Genomic DNA, 18,610 nt, shown 5'->3' on the forward strand with positions numbered 1-18,610 from the left:
CGGCACCGGGGGCACCGGGGGGGGGGGAGCGGATACCGGGGAGGGAGGGAGGGAGGGAGGGGGGGGAGAGAGAGGGAGAGCGAGCGAGCGAGGCGGAGGCGGCCCCGGCCATGTCGGGCGAGGAGGAGGCGGCCGAGCTGACGATCGCCGAGGACCTGGTGGTGACCAAGTACAAGATGGGGGGGGACATCGCCAACCGTGAGTGCGGGGCCAGGCCTAGGCCGCGCCGGGACCGGGCCTGTGGGGACGGGAGCGGGGTGGAGGGGGAACGGCACCGGGAACCGGGGGGCAGCGGGGCGGGCCTGGGCCGGGCGGCGAGGCCTGGACCCCCCCTCCGTTAACCGGTGCTGCCCACGCGGAGGGGAGGGCCCGGTTGTACCGGATACCCCTGGGACGGAGGTGGGGGGGGGGTTCCCGGTGTCCGCAGGCCCCGCTCGGCCGCCGCTGCCCGCACGTGGCCTCCGCGCCCCACGTGCACCGGCGGCGGGAGGAGGAGCCGGGGGGGGCCGGGGCTTTGTTCCGGGCCTTGAACCCCCCCCATAGACCCCAATGAAGGGGGGGTACACGTGGGGCAGCCCCATAGCCCCCTATAGCCCCCATAGGCGTTGGTGGAGCCCCATGGGGCCCGTTCCGCCCCCCCCCGCGGGGTGACAGCCGCCGGGACCGGTTGGGTGAGCTCCTCCCGGCGTGTCCCGCATGGATTCCTGCTGACTTGGCCGCTCCCGGCGCGCTTCCCAATGGGAATGGCTCCGGAGCAGCGCGTTCCCCCCTTCGGGAAGGGCTGGACCGGGTTGGAATGGGGACAGGAGGGGGGGGAAGCGGCTCCTGGTGCTCGGGAAGGGAATCATGGAATTGCGGTGGCTTTGGAATGCTTTGAATCCCTATGGAGCGGGGTGGGAAGGGCTTGGAATGCCCCATGGAAGTGCCCAGTGCTCCCTCCCAGCGTTCCCAGGCCTTCCCCATTGAAGGGCTTTGAGGTCCCGTCCATCCCAGGTGCTGGATGGGGGAGCCGGGATTCCCGGGTTTGGGAATGCTCTGGGGCACCATTGGAAGCCTCCCGCCCCCTTCCCTTTGCTGTGCTCCATCCCAGCGCCATTCCCAACCCCATGGGGAATGCGGCCGCATCGCTTGACGGCCCCAATGCGATCCAATGGGAACGGTGTCGGGGTTCCGGGGATGCCTCCAGCCCCTCTGTGCCTCTCTCTGGCTCCAGGGGTCCTGCGGGCGGTGCTGGATGCGGCCAGCGCGGGCGCCTCGGTGCTGGGCCTGTGCGAGAAGGGAGATTCCATGATCATGGAGGAGACCGGCAAGATCTTCAAGAAGGAGAAGGACATGAAGAAAGGTGAGGGTTTCCCTATGGGAATTCGGCTTTTCCCAATGGAATTCAGCTTTTCCCAACGGGAATTTGGCTTTCCCAATGGTGGGAATTTGGCTTTCCCAATGGGAACTTGGCTTTTCCAATGGTGGGAATTTGGCTTTTCCCAATGGGAATTATTTGGCTTTGCCAGTGGGAATTCGGCTTTTCCAATGGTGGGAATTTGGCTTTTCCAATGGGAATTTGGCTTTCCCAATGGGAGTGTGGCTTTTCCAATGGTGGGACTTTGGCTCTCCCAATGGGAATTTGGCTTTTCCAATGGTTGGAATTTGGCTTTTCCAATGGGAATTTGGCTCTTCAATGGGAATTTGGCTTTTCCAGTGGGAATTTGGCTTTCCCAATGGCAATTAGGCTTTCCCAATGGGAATTTGGCTTTCTGAACGGGAATTTGGCTTTTCCAACAGGAATTATTAGGCTTTTCCAATGGGAATTTGGCTCTTCAATGGGAATTTGGCTTTTCCAGTGGGAGTTTGGCTTTCCCAACGGGAATTAAGCTTTCCCAGTGGGAATTCGGCTTTTCCAACAGGAATTATTTGGCTTTCCCAATGGAAATTTGGCTTTCCCAATGGGGAATTTACCTTTTCCAAGGGGAATTCTGGCCTCGTCCCCTTCTGTCGGTGCTGGTTGCTGTTGGGGTGGGTCGGGAGCAGCGCAAGGGCTCATTGGGCTCCCCCGTTGCTGTTCCCAACCCCAGCCAAGAGAAGGGAACGAGCACCCTTGGATGCCCCATCCCTGGCTGGGAGCCGAGCTCCGTGCCCACAGCAAGGCCCTGGAGGGGGCTCCCCTCCCTCCCTGCTGCCCCATTCCCTGCGGCAGGAACTGATGGGAGCCCCGTTCCCGCCCGCAGGCATCGCCTTCCCCACCAGCGTCTCGGTCAACAACTGCGTCTGCCACTTCTCCCCGCTCAAGAGCGACCAGGACTACACCCTCAAGGACGGGGACCTGGTCAAAGTGTGAGCGCCCGCGCCGGGACCAGCGCCACCGTTCCCAGTGGGAATCAGCCCGGAGCAGCCTGACCCCATCCCCATCCCCTCTTGGTGTTGCAGGGACCTGGGGGTGCACGTGGACGGCTTCATCGCCAACGTGGCGCACAGCTTCGTCATCGAGGCCTCCAAGGTGGGCGGGGGGGGCTGCTCCCATCCCTGCCTGAGGCATTCCCAGCCTGTTCCATCCCAGCCTGTTCCATCCCTGCCTGCTCCATCCCAGCCTGCTCCATCCCTGCCTGCTCCATCCCTGCCTGCTCCATCCCTGCCTGCTCCATCCCTGCCTGCAGCATTCCCAGGCTGCTCCATCCCTGCCCGTTCCATCCCTGCCCGTTCCATCCCTGCCCGTTCCATCCCTGCCCGTTCCATCCCTGCCCGTTCCATCCCTGCCCGTTCCATCCCTGCCTGCTCCATCCCTGCCTGCTCCATCCCTGCCTGCTCCATCCCTGCCTGCAGCATTCCCAGGCTGCTCCATCCCTGCCTGCTCCCATCCCTGCCTGAGGCATTCCCAGCCCATTCCATCCCAGCCTGTTCCATCCCAGCCTGTTCCATCCCTGCCTGCTCCATCCCTGCCTGCTCCATCCCAGCCTGCTCCATCCCTGCCTGCTCCCATCCCTGCCTGCTCCATCCCAGCCTGTTCCATCCCTGCCCGTTCCATCCCAGCCTGTTCCATCCCTGCCTGCTCCATCCCTGCCTGTTCCATCCCTGCCTGCTCCATCCCTGCCTGTTCCATCCCTGCCTGCTCCATCCCTGCCTGCTCCATCCCAGCCTGCTCCATCCCTGCCTGCTCCATCCCAGCCTGCTCCATCCCTGCCTGTTCCATCCCTGCCTGCTCCATCCCTGCCTGTTCCATCCCTGCCTGTTCCATCCCTGCCTGTTCCATCCCTGCCTGCTCCATCCCAGCCTGCTCCATCCCTGCCTGCTCCATCCCAGCCTGCTCCCATCCCTGCCTGTTCCATCCCTGCCTGCTCCCATCCCTGCCTGCTCCATCCCTGCCTGTTCCATCCCTGCCTGCTCCATCCCAGCCTGCTCCATCCCAGCCTGCTCCATCCCTGCCTGCTCCATCCCTGCCTGCTCCATCCCTGCCTGCTCCATCCCTGCCTGCTCCATCCCTGCCTGTTCCATCCCTGCCTGCTCCATCCCTGCCTGCTCCATCCCAGCCTGCTCCCATCCCTGCCTGTTCCATCCCTGCCTGCTCCCATCCCTGCCTGCTCCATCCCTGCCTGTTCCATCCCTGCCTGCTCCATCCCAGCCTGCTCCCATCCCTGCCTGTTCCATCCCTGCCTGCTCCCATCCCTGCCTGCTCCATCCCTGCCTGTTCCATCCCTGCCTGCTCCCATCCCTGCCTGCTCCATCCCAGCCCATTCCATCCCAGCCTGCTCCATCCCTGCCTGCTCCCATCCCAGCCTGCTCCATCCCAGCCTGTTCCATCCCTGCCTGCTCCATCCCTGCCTTCGGTATTCCCAGTCCGCTCCATCCCTGCCACCACTTCCTCTGCTCCCATCCACTGGGAGCAGCCTCCCAGCTCCCAATCCCAATGGGATCTGAGTCCCCCCCTCCTTGCTCCTTGTGTTGGGGCTCCTGAATCCCGCTCCCTATCCCATAGGAGAAGCCCGTGTCCGGCCGGAAAGCCGACGTCATCAAAGCAGCCCATCTGTGCGCCGAGGCCGCGCTGCGCTTGGTGAAGCCTGGGAACCAGGTACAGGGATGGAGCCATGGGGTGGGTTGGGAAGAGGCTTGGGATCATGGCAGGGATCCCCCCCCATAGGGTGTGAGTGGTACCCAGCACAGCCAGGGATGGAGCATCCCAACCGCCTCCCTTCATCCCATCCCATCCCATCCCTCCCCATCCCGGATGGTTTTCCTGTGTCTTTCCTGCAGAACACACAAGTGACGGAGGCCTGGAACAAAATAGCCCACTCGTTTCACTGCACCCCCATTGAAGGTGAGATCCCATTCCCATCGGGAAGCACACGGAGGAGTATCCCGATGGGATCAGGACCAGGGCAGGCTGGAGCTGAGCCTGGCACTTGGCACAGGCTCCTCCCTGCTGCCATCGCTTCTTGCAGCCCCAGTGGCTCCATTCTGGGGGGGATTCCTTTCAATCCCATAAAATTCCTTCTTGGAACACCCCAGTATTCCAATATGGGCGGGGGGGGGTGTTTAGTGCTTTCCGGGTTCTTGTGCATTGGAGGAGATGGGGAATCACCCATGGACCCCAGCCCTCCGTGGGCACTGGGTTCACCCATTGGCATTCCCGTTGCATCCCAATGCATCCCGTTGGCATTCCCGGTGCGGGGCCGTTCCCTTGGGCAGCGGCTGCTGACGGGCGCTGGGGCTCCTCTCGTGCCAGGGATGCTGTCCCACCAGCTGAAGCAGCACGTCATCGACGGCGAGAAAACCATCATCCAGAACCCCACAGACCAGCAGAAGTGAGCACCAAAGGGGGGGATGCAGCGGGGATCCAGGCCTCTGGAATGCTCCTCCCCATCCCTGCCCCTTGGAACGCTCCTGGTTCCTCTCCAGCTTCCTGGAAGCTGCCAGCCCCAAGGGATGCTCGGAGCCGGAGCCCTGGCACTGAACCCACTGCACTGATGCCATCCATGGCATTCCACAGCTCTGATCCCATGGGGTCCATGGGCAGGGGCGCATCCCAACAGCCCCACTGCTCCCAGGCCCTTGGGTGATGCCCTGTGGCTGTGGAGGGGATTTGGGGTGCTCTTCCCATCCTTTCATGGCTTCCTGCCATCCTTTTGGGTGTTTTTCCCGTCCTTTGGGTGTTTTCCCCATCCTTTTGCATGTTTTACCTGTCTTTTTGGGTGTTTTCCCCATCCTTTGGGTGTTTTCCCCATCTGTTGGGTGTTTTTCCAATTTTTTGGGGTGTTTTTTCCTATCCTTTGGGTGTTTTCCCCATCCTTTTGGGTTTTTTTCCCATCCTTTTGCATGTTTTACCCATCTTTTTGGGTGTTTTCCCCATCTTTTGGGTGTTGTCCCCATTTCGTGTGGTTTTCCAATTTTTTGGGGTGTTTTCCCCATCCTTTTGCATGTTTTCCCCATTCTTTAGGTGTTTTCCCCATCCTTTGGGTGTCTTCCTCATCCTTTGGGTGTTTTCCCCATCCTTTGGGTGCTTTTCCCATCTTGTTGCATGTTTTTCCCATCTTTTGGGTGTCTTCCCCATCCTTTGGGTGTTTTTCCCATCTTTTTGTGTGTTCTTCCAATTCTTTTGGGTGTTTTCCCCATTCGTTGGGTGTTCTCCCTGTCCTTTGGGTCTTTTTCCCATCCTTTTGTGTGTTTTCCCCATCTTTCCGGGTGTTTTCCCCATCCTTTTGCATGTTTTCCCCATCCTTTTGTGTGTTTTCCCCATCTTTTCGGGTGTTTTCCCCGTCCTTTGGGTGTCTTCCTCATCCTTTGGGTGTTTTTCCCATCTTTTTGCATGTTTTTCCCATCTTTTTGGGTGTTTTCCCCATCTTTTGCGTGTTTTCTCCATCCTTTTGTGTGTTTTTCCAATTTTTGGGGTGTTTTCCCCATCCTTTGGGTGTTTTTCCTATTCTTTTGCGTGTTTTCCCCATCTTTTGGGGTGTTTTCCTCATCCTTTTGCATGTTTTTTCACATCTTTTCGGGTGTTTCCCCATCCTTTCCCTGTTTCCCCTCCCCTCACCCCCATCCCCTGTCCCCCGCGCAGGAAGGACCATGAAAAGGCGGAATTCGAGGTCCATGAGGTTTACGCCGTCGACGTCCTCGTCAGCAGCGGGGAGGGGAAGGTGAGCGCGGGGCGCGGGGCCCGGGGCCCGTCCCTGCCCTTCCTGCCCGCTCCCGGCCTTGGGAATCACCCCCCCCCCCCCGCAGGCCAAGGACGCGGGGCAGAGGACGACCATCTACAAACGGGACCCGGGCAAGCAGTACGGCCTCAAGATGAAAACCTCCCGTGCCTTCTTCAGCGAGGTGGAGCGGCGCTTCGACACCATGCCCTTCACCCTCAGGTGCCCGCCGCTCCCCCTGCCGCTTCCCAGTCCCTCCCAGTGCCTTACTGGTCCCTTTCTGCTCCCTTCCTGCTCCCTTCTCAGTGCTTCCCTGCTCCCTTCCCAGTGCTTCCCAGTCCCTCCCTGCTCCCTTCCTGCTCCCTTCCTGGTGCCTTCCCAGTGCTTCCCAGTCCATCCCTGCTCCCTTCCCAGTGCTTCCCAGTCCATCCCTGCTCCCTTCCTGCTCCCTTCCTAGTGCCTTCCTGCTCCCTTCCCAGTCCCTTCCTTGTCCCTTCCTGCTCCCTTCCTGGTGCTTCCCAGTCCCTTCCTGGTCCTTCCTTGGTCCCTTCCTGGTCCCTTTCCAGTGCTTCCCAGTCCATCCCTGCTCCCTTCCTGGTGCTTCCCAGTCCCTTCCTGGTCCTTCCTTGATCCCTTCCTGGTCCCTTCCCAGTGCTTCCCAGTCCCTTCCTGGTCCTTCCTTAGTCCCTTCCTGGTCCCTTCCCAGTGCTTCCCAGTCCATCCCTGCTCCCTTCCCAGTCCCTTCCTCGTCCTTCCTTGGTCCCTTCCTGGTCCCTTCCTGCTCCTTTCCTGGTCCCATCCTGCTGCCTCCCTGGGAGCTGGGAATTGGTTCCCATTGGAGCAGAGGGAGGGATGAGGCCGTTCCAGACCACGCTGTAAGGGATGGCCTCAAACAGGCCCTCAATGGGCTCTGCTCCACCTTAACCCCCTCTCCGGAGGCTTCCCTATGGGATCCCCGGGCTGTGGCTTGGGAAGGGGCTGAGCTCCCTCCGCTTCCCAGGGCCTTTGAGGATGAGAAGAAAGCCAGGATGGGAGTGGTGGAATGCGCCAAGCACGAGCTGCTCCAGCCCTTCAATGTCCTCTATGAGAAGGAAGGTGAGCGCCCCATTCCAGCCCTTGGGATTCATCCCTATGGATAACTGCAGTGCTGACCCCATTGTGGATGAGCAGCACCCTGGGGGGGATGCTCCTTGCTTCCAACACAATGGGCGCTTAGGGCTGTTTGTTATTGGGAATGTTGGGAACGCCGTCCCCATCCCTTGGGAACGCCGACCCCATCCCTTGGGAACGCCATCCCCATCCCTTGGGAACGCCATCCCCATCCCTTGGGAACGCCGACCCCATCCCTTGGGAACGCCATCCCCATCCCTTGGGAGCGCCGACCCCATCCCTTGGGAGCGCCGACCCCATCCCTTGGGAACGCCGACCCCATCCCATGGGAATGCCGACCCCATCCCTTGGGAACGCCGACCCCATCCCTTGGGAACGCCGTCCCCATCCCTTGGGAACGCCGACCCCATCCCTTGGGAACGCCGACCCCATCCCTTGGGAACGCCATCCCCATCCCATGGGAACGCCGACCCCATCCCTTGGGAACTCCGTCCCCATCCCTTGGGAATGCCGACCCCATCCCTTGGGAACGCCGTCCCCACCCCTTGGGAATGCCGACCCCATCCCATGGGAACGCCATCCCCATCCCTTGGGAACTCCGTCCCCATCCCTTGGGAATGCTGACCCCATCCCTTGGGAACGCCGTCCCCATCCCTTGGGAATGCCGACCCCATCCCTTGGGAACGCCATCCCCATCCCTTGGGAACGCCGACCCCATCCCTTGGGAGCGCCATCCCCATCCCTTGGGAACGCCGACCCCATCCCTTGGGAATGCCGACCCCATCCCATGGGAACGCCGACCCCATTCCCGCTCTCCCAGGGGAGTTCGTGGCGCAGTTCAAGTTCACGGTGCTCCTGATGCCCAACGGTCCCATGCGGATAACGGGGGGCCCCTTCGAGCCCGACCTCTACAGATCCACCTTCGAGGTGCAGGATGCTGAGCTCAAGGTGGGTGCTGAGCGCCCGGGAATGGGGTTGGGAAGGAGCTCAGAGGCGGCCCCAATCCCATCGGAATGGCTCCGATGCAGCCAAACCGGTTCCGTTCAGCCCATCCCAGTGGGCCCAGTTCCCCCAGTTCCAGTTGGAATCCATCCCCCCCCTTGTCCTATCCCTGCTCTCCAGCATCCCTGGAACATTCCCAATGGCTCCATAAGGAGCTGCTGCAGCCAAACCGGCTCCGTTCAGCCCATCCCAGTGTCCCAGTTCCCCCAGTTCCAGTTGGAATCCATCCCCCCCCTTGTCCTATCCCTGCTCTCCAGCATCCCTGGAACATTCCCAATGGCTCCATAAGGAGCTGCTGCAGCCAAACCGGCTCCGTTCAGCCCATCCCAGTGGGCCCAGTTCCCCCAGTTCCAGTTGGAATCCATCCCCCCCCCCCTTGTCCTATCCCTGCTCTCCAGCACCCCTGGAACGTTCCCAGTGGCTCCCTAAGGAGCCGCCCCAGAGGCTCCCCTGCTTCCAGCCGGGGCTTGGCTTTCCTGGCTCCTTCCATTCCCTTCCCTGCCCAGGCCCTGCTCCAGAGCTCCGCCAGCCGCAAGACCCAGAAGAAGAAGAAGAAGAAGGTAACGGGGGGGGGGGCAGGATTCCCGCTTCCTGGAAGCATGGGAGGGGCTGGGAAGGATCCCACAGCTCCGGCCATGGGCGGGGATGGCTCCGGTTACCCAGCCCTGGGGGCGCTGCCAGGGATGGGCTTGGGAAGGCGATGGGATCCATGGATGCTCCGTATGGAGCCGGGGGGGTTCAGAGCATCGGCTCCGCCAGCTGGGATACAGGAGCATCCTTCTGGGAAGGGCTCCTCAGCCCTGTCCTTGTGGGAAGGGATTCCCCATCCTTATGGGATGGGTGCCCCATCACTGTTCTTATGGGAGTTCCCATCCTTAACATTACGGGAAGGGATTCCCCATCCTTATGGGAAGGGCTCCTCATCCCTATCCTTATGGGAGTTCCCATCCTTAACATTATGGGAAGGGTTCCCCATCCTTCCCCTTATAGGAAGGGATTCCCCATCCCTGTCCTTATGGAAAGGGTTCCCCATCCCCATCCTTACGGGAAGGGATTCCTCATCCTTCCCCTTACGGGAAGGGTTTCCCATCCCTATCCTGATGGAAAGGGTTCCCCATCTCTATCCTTATAGGAAGGGATTCCCCATCCCTATCCTTACGGAAAGGGTTCCCCATTCCCACCCTTAGGGCATTCCCCATCCCTATCCCTATAGGAAGGGATTCCCCATCTCTATCCCTATAGGAAGGGTTCCCCATCCCCATCCTTATGGAACGGGTTCCCCATCCCTAGTACCCTTATGGGAAGGGTTCCCCATCCCCACCCTTCGACCATTCCCCACCCGCTCCCTTCTCCCCGCAGGCCTCCAGGAATGCCGAGAACGCCACCACGGGGGAGGCAGCGGAGGAGCCGGAACCGGAACCGGAACCGGGGGATTGAGCAGCGCCCGCCCCACCGAGCCCCACGGCCCCCCCCAAGCCCTGCTTGTCCCTTAGGAGCCAAGGCAGGAGTGGGGGGGGGGGGGATCCCGGTGCTTCCAGGGCAGGGGTGCTCCGAGCCCGGCAAGCGTAATAAAACCCCTCTGCAGCCGCTCTGTGTCCCCTCATCCCATGGGAGCTGCCCCATCCCCAAGGGAGGAATGGGGGGGGGTGCCTTTATCCCGCTCCTCACTTTGGGATCCAAGCCTTCGGAAGCCTCGGTTTTCCCCTATAAACACTGGTTTTCTACTCCTCGGCTGTGGCGGGCTCCTTTGTCAGGGATTCCCGGGGGGGTTTCCGTGCTTCCCATGGGAATTGGAGGGGGAAGTGCTCTTTTATAGCGTTTTTTTACAGAAAACCCGGAAAAAAGGAGAAAAAAGCCCCAGGGACAAAGCTGAATTCCGGTTCCGGTTATCCCGATCTATGGGGGGGGGGGGGGCACACAGCATTCCCGGGCTCCGTCCGTCCGCTCCTCGTCGCTACGGATTCCATCCCAAATTCCAGACGTGCAAATCTGAACCAAAGTCAATAAAAGCGAATGAACGATGGCGCTCTGGTGCGGGTTTCCATGCGGGTTTCATGGGTTTTCCATGAGTTTTCCATGCATTTTCCATGAGTTTTCCATGCATTTCCCATGGCATTTCCATGGAGTGCCCATGAGTTTTCTATGGGTTTTCCATGCATTTCCCATGAGTTTTCTATGGGTTTTCCATGCATTTCCCTTGAGTTTTCTATGGGTTTTCCATGGACTTCCCATGAGTTTTCCATGCACTTCCCATGAGGTTTCATGGATTCCCATGAGGTTTCCATGGGTTTTCCATGCCTGCTCCTGGGGATGGATATAGGATTAACCATGACCATAAGGGGGAAGAACCAATCCCCGTCATTCCCAACGGGAATGCTGGGACCACAGGAGCGGCTCCATGGGGCTCTATGGGGCTGGGGGGGGTGGGGGGGATCTCACCCCCAGCGCGCCGCAAAATGGCGGCGGGGGGAGGCGGACTACAACTCCCGTGATACCCCGGGGCGTACGGACTACAACTCCCGTCGTGCCCCGCGACACGGGGAGGGGGCGTGGCCACGTTCCCACACTATAAATAGGCCCCATCGCGAAGCAAAGGCCTCTCGGCTGCTGCTGCCGCCATCTTGCGGGGTGCTCGTTGCCATCTGCCGCCATCCGCCGCCATCCGCCGGCCCCGCCGCCGCCCGGCCGCCGGGACTGAGCGCGGCGTCTCCACCCCGCCATGAGGGCCAAGGTGAGCGGGGGGGGCGCGGCCGATGGCGGCTCCGCCGGCCCTGGGGGCGGTACAGGGGGGGCGGCTCCATCACCGACCGGGCCTCGGCGGGAGCGGGGTGCAGAGATGGGCTGACAGCTGCGGGGGGTGTGTGTGGGGGGTGCCGGTGCATCGGGAGCGCGTTACCGGTACACTGGGGATGTGGGGAGGGGGTGGGGGGGTATGTGTGTGTCCGGGCGGGGTTCCTGTCGCGATCAGAGTCACTGTCGCGATAGCGGTCACTAACGAGCGCCTCTCTCTGCTCCCGCAGTGGCGCAAGAAGCGCATGCGCAGGTACGTAGAGACCCGTCCCGTCCCATGCCGGGGGTCCCCGGTCCCGCCCCGCCGGGGAACGGGGGAGGCCGCGGCCGCCGCCGCGGGTTCCCCCCTCCCGGGTCGGTGCCGGTGCTGAGCGCTCCCCCCCCCACCCCAGGCTGAAGCGCAAGCGGAGGAAGATGAGGCAGAGATCCAAGTAACGGCCGCGGAGCAGGGCCCGGCCCGGGGCCTCCGGTGCGCTCGGGGCCGTGCGGCTGCCGTTGTGCTGTGAATAAAGCTGGTGGTGACAGCGAGCGTGTGGTTCCTGCGGCGGGGAGCAGGAGCGGGGCTACGGGAACGGGGGGGGCGGTGTTGGAACGTCCGGTAACGGGAGGGGGCTTCCGTAATGGGAAAGGCAGCGATGGGACTTACCGCTGTCGGTAATGGGGGCACGTCCGGTAACCGGGGAGGAGCTCCGGTAACGGCAGTGCTGGGACTTGAGATAACGGCGGCAGCTCCGGTAATGGCCGGGGGTACGGTAACGGGACAGGGCTCCGGTAACGGCGGAGGGAGTTTGGGACGTGCCTTGACGGCGACGGGGCTGTCAGGTAACAGGGAAGGCAGTGAAGGGACTTAGGGTAACGGCGGAGATAATGGGGGGACATCCGGTACGGGGCCGGGCTCCGGTAACGGCGGCGGGGTTGTGGGGACGCCCCGTAGCGGGAGGGTGCTCCGGTACCGGGAGAGGGGCAGTGAACGGGACTCACGGCACCGTTGGAGTCAATGTGGGTACATCCGGTAACGAGCAGGGAGCGCCCGCGCTTGCCGGCGTCGTCGCACGCTTATGACGTCACTGCGCGCCGCCAATCGCCGCGCGTCCCCCTTCCGCACCGCCCCGGAAGCACCATAGAGCACTTCCTGCCCGGCGCAGAGCGGCCGCAACGGGGCCGCTCATTGTTGGCGCTGGCGGACCCGCGGGCGGGTGAGGCCGAGACCGGGACCGGGACGGGACCGGAGGGAGGAGGAGGAGGAAGAGGGAGGGTTTGTGGGGGGTGAGGTACAAAACCGGAAGGGGAGGGGGGTGCGGTCGCTATGGAGACCCGGCGGCGGGGGTACGGTGGCCGGGAGGGGACCCTGACCGCGCTCCGTCCGTCCCGCAGTGCCCGGAGCGCCGCGATGCCGGACCGGGACGGGTTCCCCTCGGGCGGCAGCGGGGACGAAGCCGGCGGCGGTGTCGGAGGAGGGGGCCTCTGCGGCGGCGGCGGCGGCGGCGGCGGCGGGGGGGGGAGCCCGGACGATGACATCTGCCGGGACTTCCTGCGCAACGTGTGCAAGCGGGGCAAGCGGTGCCGGTTCCGGCACCCGGACATGAGCGAGGTGACGAACCTGGGCGTGCGCAAGAACGAGTTCATTTTCTGCCACGACTTCCAGAACAAGGAGTGTGTGCGGCTCAGCTGCCGCTTCATCCACGGCTCCAAGGAGGACGAGGACTCCTACAAGAAGACGGGCGAGCTCCCCCCGCGCCTACGCCACAAAGTGGCCGCGGGGCTGGGCCTCTCCCCCGCCGACCTCCCCAACAGCAAGGAGGAGGTGCCCATCTGCAGGGACTTCCTCAAGGGCGACTGCCAGCGCGGGGCCAAGTGCAAGTTCCAGCACCTGCAGCGCGACTTCGAGCCGGGCGCCCGGCGCTACGAGGCCTTCGAGGGGCTCTACGAGGCCGAGCACGAGCCCTTGCTCAAGCGGCGCCGCGGCGACGGCCTCCACTTCGAAGCCTTCGACTTCGGCACCGGCGGCCCCACGGTGGAGCAGCGGCTGCTGGAGGAGGAGAACGCGCTGCTCCGCAAGCGGGTGGAGGAGCTCAAGAAGCAGGTGAGCAACCTCCTGGCCACCAACGAGGTGCTGCTGGAGCAGAACGCGCAGTTCCGCAACCAGGCCAAGGTGATGACGCTGAGCTCCAGCGCCGCCGCCGCCGCCGCCGCCACCGAGCAGACTCTGGCCCCCGCCGTGGGCACCGTGCCCAGCTTCAACCCGGGCATGGCGCAGACCCACACCACGCTCAGCAGCCAGGCCCTGCAGCCCCGCGCCGTGGCCCAACAGGAGCTGGTGGCTCCGGCCGGGGCGCAGGCGGCTCCGCCGGCCACCGCCGCGCCCCCCCCGCTCAACCCCGACATCGCGCCGCTCTCGGCCGCCCTGGCTCAAACCATCGCCCAGGGCATGGCCCCCCCCGTCTCCATGGCGCCCGTGGCCGTCTCGGTGGCGCCAGTGGCCGTGTCCATGGCGCAGCCCTTGGGGGGCATCACCATGAGCCACGCCACCACCCCCATGGTCACCTACCCCATCGCCTCGCAGAGCATGCGCATCACGGCCATGCCCCATTGATGCCCCCCCCCTCCGGGGGTGCTTTGGAACAGCCCGGGCTGGGACTGGGGTAAGGTGTGGGGGGGGCTTGGGGCTCTGTTTTAACCCCCCCCCCCGGAGCCTTGTGCTTGGACACTGCCCCCCCCCCCCACCTCTGGTGCCGGGGCCTGGTCCCGGTGCGGGGGGGGCGGCCCCGAGGCCTGTAACGTTCGCAGCCATTAAATGAACCGAGAGTGACCGGAGAGCGATCGGTACCGGGGGCGTCGGGAGGGAGGGGGAAACAGCGCGGTGCTGCACGTGACCGGCCCCGGCCACGCCCCCATCCGTAGGCTCCGCCCCCACAGTGGGCGGGGCAGCCAATGGGAGCGGGGTGTGGTGCGGCCAATGGGCGCTGTCCACTACGGAGCACTGGGCCAATAGGCGAAGGGCGCTGTGCAACCAATGGGCTCAGGGCGGGCGCGGTCTGTTGAGGCCTGCGGAGCCAATAGGCTCTGGACGTGGCGCAGCCAATGCGTGCCATCCGTTGCGCAGCAAGGAGCCAATGGGAGCAGGCGGTGTTGCACCCAGTGAGCGCAAGGCGGCGCCGTCCTGTGCCGGGAGCAGAGCCAATAGCCGCCAGGCGGGGCGCAGCCAATGGGCGTCATCTGGCACGGAGCATGTGCCCAATAGCCCGGGGCGTGCCGCAGCCAATGGGTGTCGTTCGCTGTGCGACAAGGAACCAATGGGAGCAGGCTGTGGTGCATCCAATGAGCGCAAGGCGCCGCCGTCCTGTGGTGGGAGCAGAGCCAATACCCACAGGGCGTGGCGCAGCCAATGGGCGCCATCTGGTGTGGGGTGAAGAAGCCAATGGGAGTAGCCTGTGGTGGAGCCAATGAGCGCAAGGCGGCGCCATCCTGTGCTGGCACCGAAGCCAATCATCACCGGGCGTGGCGCAGCCAATGGGGGCCATCCGGTTCGGCGCGCGTGCCCAATAGCCGCAGGGTGCGCCTCAACCAATGGGTGCCATCCGCTGCGACGCAAGGAGCCAATGGGAGCAGGCTGTGATGCACCCAATGAGCGCAAGGCGGCGCTGTCCTTTCCCGGGAGCAGAACCAATAGTGACCGGGCGTGGCGCAGCCAATGGGGGCCATCCGGTTCGGCGCGCGTGCCCAATAGCCTCGGGGCGCTCCGCAGCCAATCGGCGCTTTCCGCCCCGCGGGGCACGGAGCCAATCGGCGTTGCCCCGGGGCGCGCCGCAGCCAATGGGCGGAGCCGTGGCGGCGATGGAGGCGCGGGGCGCGGGGCGGGCGGCGCTGGGCGCGCTGGGCCGGCGGCTGCTGTGGGCGCTGCCCGCGTACGCGGCGGGGCTGCTGGGGCTGGGCGCGGCCGCGCTGCTGCTCGCGCTCGCGCTCTACGCGGGCTGGCGGCGGCGGCGGCGCGCCCGGGAGCGCGGGATGCGCGCGGCCGCGCGCCTGCAGCGGGACGAGGAGGCCGCGGTGCGCGCCGCCGCCAAGCGGCTCGGGCTCAGCAATGGGGAGCTCCCGGCCTGGGTGAGCAACGGGGCCGCGCACGGGGATGGGGGGAGTCGGGGGGGGGGGGCGGTGTCAGGACCGTTCCCACCCCCCGGTACCGGCACCGGAAGCAGCGGCCCCGGGGTGACCCCGCTGCCCGTGCCCCCCAGATCAGCTTCCCGGACGTGGAGAGAGCAGAATGGCTCAACAAGGTGAGGCCCTGGCCTGGGCATCGCTTCCTGCTTCCGTCCCCGCGTCCATCCCTGTATCCATCCCTGTATCCTGTATCCATCCCTGTAACCATCTCTGTATCCTGTATCCATACTTGTATCCCTGCATCCATCCCTGTGTCCTGTATCCATCTCTGTATCCATCTCTTTATCCTGTATCCATCCTTGTATCCCTGTATCCATCCCTGTGTCCTGTATCCATCTTTGTATCCATCTCTGTATCCTGTATCCATCTTTGTATCCATCTCTGTATCCTGTATCCATCCCTGTATCCATCTCTGTATCCATCCCTGTATCCATCCCTGTATCCATCCCTGTACCCATATCCCTCTATCCCTGTACCTGTATCCCTGTACCCCTCTATCCCTGTATCCCTCTATCCCTGTACCTGTATCCTTGTATCCCTGTACCCATATCTCTATCCCTGTACCCGTACCCCTGTATCCTGTATCCATCCCTGTACCCTGTACCCCTATCCCTCTATCCCTGTATCCCTGTACCCTGTACCCATATCCCTCTATCCCTGTATCCCCGGTGTCCCGCAGGTGCTGGCCCAGGCCTGGCCGTTCTTCGGGCAGTTCATGGAGAAGCTGCTGCTGGCGCAGGTGGCTCCGGCCATCAGGGCCTCCAGCCCCCACCTGCAGAGCTTCACCTTCACCAGGGTGGACATGGGCGAGAAGGTGGGGACCCCCCCAGGACCCCCGAAGTGGGCATTCCCTATGGGTACCCCTTGGACCCTCCCATGGACCCCCCCATAGACCCCCCATGGACCCCCCAGTGGACACTCCCTATGGGTACACCTTCAACCCCCCCCATGGACCCCCCCATAGACCCCCCATGGCCCCCCCAATGGGCACCCCATGGACCCCTCCCTATGGGTACCCCATGGACCCCTCCATGGACCTCCCAAGGCCCCCCCATGGGCATCCCCATGGACCCCCCTGGACATGGCTCATGGACCTGGCCCTATGGACCCCCCCATGGACCCCCCCCATGGACCCCCCCTTATGGACACCCCATGGACCCCCCATCCCCTTCTCACCCCCCCCTCTCCCCCACAGCCCCTCCGTGTCCTGGGGATCCGCGCTCATCCCGGTGCCCATAGGAAGCAAATCCTCTTGGATCTCAACATCAGGTGAGCATCCCCCCGCCATGGTTTTTGGGGGGGGGGTCCGGGTACCCCATTTCCCCCCATTTCCCCCCCCCACCTCCCCTCCCTCCCAGCTACGTGGGGGACGTCTGCATTGACGTGGAGGTGAAGAAGTTCTTCTGCAAGGCGGGGGTCAAGGGGATGCAGGTGAGGATGGGGGGGGGGCCATGGGATGGGGTCACAGCCATGGGGGGGCCCTCTCACCACTGCCCCCCCCCCAGCTCCATGGGACGCTGCGGATCATCCTGGAGCCGCTCCTTGGGGATGCGCCCATTGTGGGGGCTCTTTCCATGTTCTTCATCCGGCGCCCGGTGAGTGCCCCCCCTTTAAAACAGGCTCCAAATGGGGTGTCCCCCCCCTTTAACCCCATGTGTGGTCCCCCCCCCTCCAGACCTTGGACATCAACTGGACGGGGATGACGAACCTGCTCGACATCCCTGGTCTCAGGTGAGCCCCCCCCCCCCGTGCACTGGGATGGTTCGGTCCGGCCGTGCCCCCCCCGCCATGACTGTGCCCCCCCCAGCTCGGTGTCGGACTCGATGCTCATGGACGCCATCGCCTCCTACCTGGTGCTGCCCAACCGGCTCCTGGTGCCGCTGGTGCCCGACCTGCCCGAGGCGGCCGAGCTGCGGAACCCGGTGCCGAGGGTGAGGGCCTGAGCCAGCCCCGCATCCATCCCTGCATCCCTGTACCCATCCCTGTACCCATCCCTGCATCCATCCCTGTACCCATCCCTGCATCCATCCCTGCATCCATCCCTGCATCCATCCCTGTACCCATCCCTGCATCCAGCCCCGCATCCATCCCTGCATCCAGCCCTGTTTCCTTCCCTGTATCCCTCCCTGTATCCCTCCATTCATCCCTGTTTCATCCCTCAATCCCATCCCTGTATTCCATCCGTTTCCCTGCCTGCATCCCTTCCTGTATCTCTCCATCCATTCCTGTATCCCTCCCTGTATCCTTGTATCCCATCCCTGTCTCCCTCCCTGTTTTCTTCCCTGTATCCCATCCCTATCTCCCTCCTTGTATCCCTCCATCCATCCCTCCATCCCTCCCTGCATCCATCCCTGCATCCATCCCTGTATCCCATCCCTGTATCCCATCCCTGTATCCCTCCATCCCTCCCTGTATCTGTTTCCCCCCCTCCCCTCCCGCCGCCCCCCCCGGTTCACGCCGCTGCCCGCAGGGGGCGCTGCGCGTTCACCTCCGCTGCGCGCGGGGGCTGCGCTCCAAGGACCGGTTCCTGGGGGGGCTCCTGGAGGCGCGCTCGGACCCGTACGCGGAGCTGCGCGTGGGGACGCAGGGGGCGCGGAGCCGCGTGGTGCGGAGCGACCTGGACCCGACCTGGGACGAGCTCCACGAGGTCAGGGCCCCCACAGAGCCCCATAGAGCCCCATAGAGCCCCATAGAGCCCCATAGAGCCCCATAGAGCCCCATAGAGCATCCCCATAGAGCCCCATGGACACAGAGCCCCATAGAGCCCCATGGACACAGAGCCCCATAGAGCCCCCATTGCCCCATAGAGCCCCATAGAGCCCCCCAGAGCCCCATAGAGCCAGAGCCCCATAGCTCCAGAGCCCCATAGAGCCCCATAGAGCCCCATAGAGCCAGAGCCCCTATGGGGCTCCAGAGCCCCATAGCCCCATAGTGCCCATTGCCCCCATAGCCCCCATTGCCCCCAGAGCCCCCATTGCCCCCAGAACCCCATTGCCCCCAGTGCCCCATAGCCCCCATAACCCCCATAGGGCCCCATAGCCCCCATGGCCCCTATAACCCCATAGCCACCCCATAGACCCCATATCCCCCCATTGCCCCCATATCCCCCCATAGTCCCATAACCCCCATATCCCCATAGCCCCCATAGCCCTCATATTCCCCCATTGCCCCCATAGCACCCCATAGCCCACATAGCCCAATAACCCCATAGCCCCCATAGCGCCCCCATAACCCCCATATCCCCATAGCCCCCATACCCCCACTGCCCTGGGCATGGTTATGGGGTGCCCAGAGACCCCCACTGATGCTGTGGGGACCCCCCCCCCAGTTTGTGGTGCACGAGGTGCCGGGGCAGGAGCTGGAGGTGGAGCTCTTTGACAAGGACCCGGACCAGGACGACCTCTTGGGCAGGTACCAATGGGGCAGGGGGGGAA

At 63.7% G+C, this 18,610-nt stretch overlaps 3 protein-coding genes and 1 long non-coding RNA gene across 4 annotated transcripts; all 4 read left to right on the top strand.

The window, feature by feature from the left end:
• The first annotated feature begins 90 nt into the window (after window positions 1-90).
• PA2G4 (proliferation-associated 2G4) lies at window positions 91-9,665 on the top strand. The gene is made up of 13 exons (XM_061361831.1): window positions 91-198; window positions 1,214-1,342; window positions 2,223-2,328; window positions 2,422-2,491; window positions 3,965-4,057; window positions 4,240-4,303; window positions 4,712-4,790; window positions 6,041-6,119; window positions 6,205-6,338; window positions 7,117-7,211; window positions 8,047-8,174; window positions 8,735-8,788; window positions 9,588-9,665. Exons 1-13 carry the CDS (start codon window positions 111-113, stop codon window positions 9,663-9,665), a joined length of 1,197 nt encoding a protein of 398 aa, XP_061217815.1. The 5' UTR covers window positions 91-110.
• A 1,128-nt stretch (window positions 9,666-10,793) lies between these two features.
• LOC133216803 (uncharacterized) lies at window positions 10,794-11,545 on the top strand. The gene is made up of 3 exons (XR_009726721.1): window positions 10,794-10,959; window positions 11,249-11,271; window positions 11,411-11,545. It is a non-coding gene; the product is annotated as an uncharacterized LOC133216803 (long non-coding RNA).
• An 848-nt stretch (window positions 11,546-12,393) lies between these two features.
• Window positions 12,394-13,621, top strand: ZC3H10 (zinc finger CCCH-type containing 10). The gene has a single exon (XM_061361825.1). The coding sequence runs from the start codon at window positions 12,409-12,411 to the stop codon at window positions 13,609-13,611; it is 1,203 nt and encodes a 400-aa protein (XP_061217809.1). The 5' UTR covers window positions 12,394-12,408; the 3' UTR covers window positions 13,612-13,621.
• Window positions 13,622-14,585: 964 nt separating this feature from the next.
• On the top strand, window positions 14,586-18,603 carry ESYT1 (extended synaptotagmin 1; the record flags this gene model as incomplete). Its single annotated transcript, XM_061361833.1, has 10 exons — window positions 14,586-15,119; window positions 15,251-15,292; window positions 15,856-15,990; window positions 16,372-16,445; window positions 16,535-16,607; window positions 16,682-16,771; window positions 16,852-16,907; window positions 16,984-17,107; window positions 17,647-17,823; window positions 18,505-18,603. Coding segments are annotated over exons 1-10 (1,404 nt in total), but the record flags the coding sequence as incomplete, so codon positions are not given.
• Between the last annotated feature and the right edge of the window lie 7 nt (window positions 18,604-18,610).

The sequence above is a fragment of the Neopsephotus bourkii genome, unplaced genomic scaffold (genome assembly GCF_033783945.1).
Source record: "Neopsephotus bourkii isolate Nb327-2 ecotype Australia unplaced genomic scaffold, CSIRO-AGI_Nbou_v1 NB_1063, whole genome shotgun sequence".
NCBI classification, from domain to species: domain Eukaryota; kingdom Metazoa; phylum Chordata; class Aves; order Psittaciformes; family Psittacidae; genus Neopsephotus; species Neopsephotus bourkii.

Coding starts and splice junctions, on each gene's coding strand:
- ZC3H10 (XM_061361825.1), top strand. CDS start 12,409: ATGCCGGACCGGGACGGGTTCCCCTCGGGCGGCAGCGGGGACGAAGCC.
- PA2G4 (XM_061361831.1), top strand. CDS start 111: ATGTCGGGCGAGGAGGAGGCGGCCGAGCTGACGATCGCCGAGGACCTG. Junction 199..1,213: donor GGGGGGGGACATCGCCAACC/GTGAGTGCGGGG, acceptor CTCTGGCTCCAG/GGGTCCTGCGGGCGGTGCTG. Junction 4,058..4,239: donor TGGTGAAGCCTGGGAACCAG/GTACAGGGATGG, acceptor TCTTTCCTGCAG/AACACACAAGTGACGGAGGC.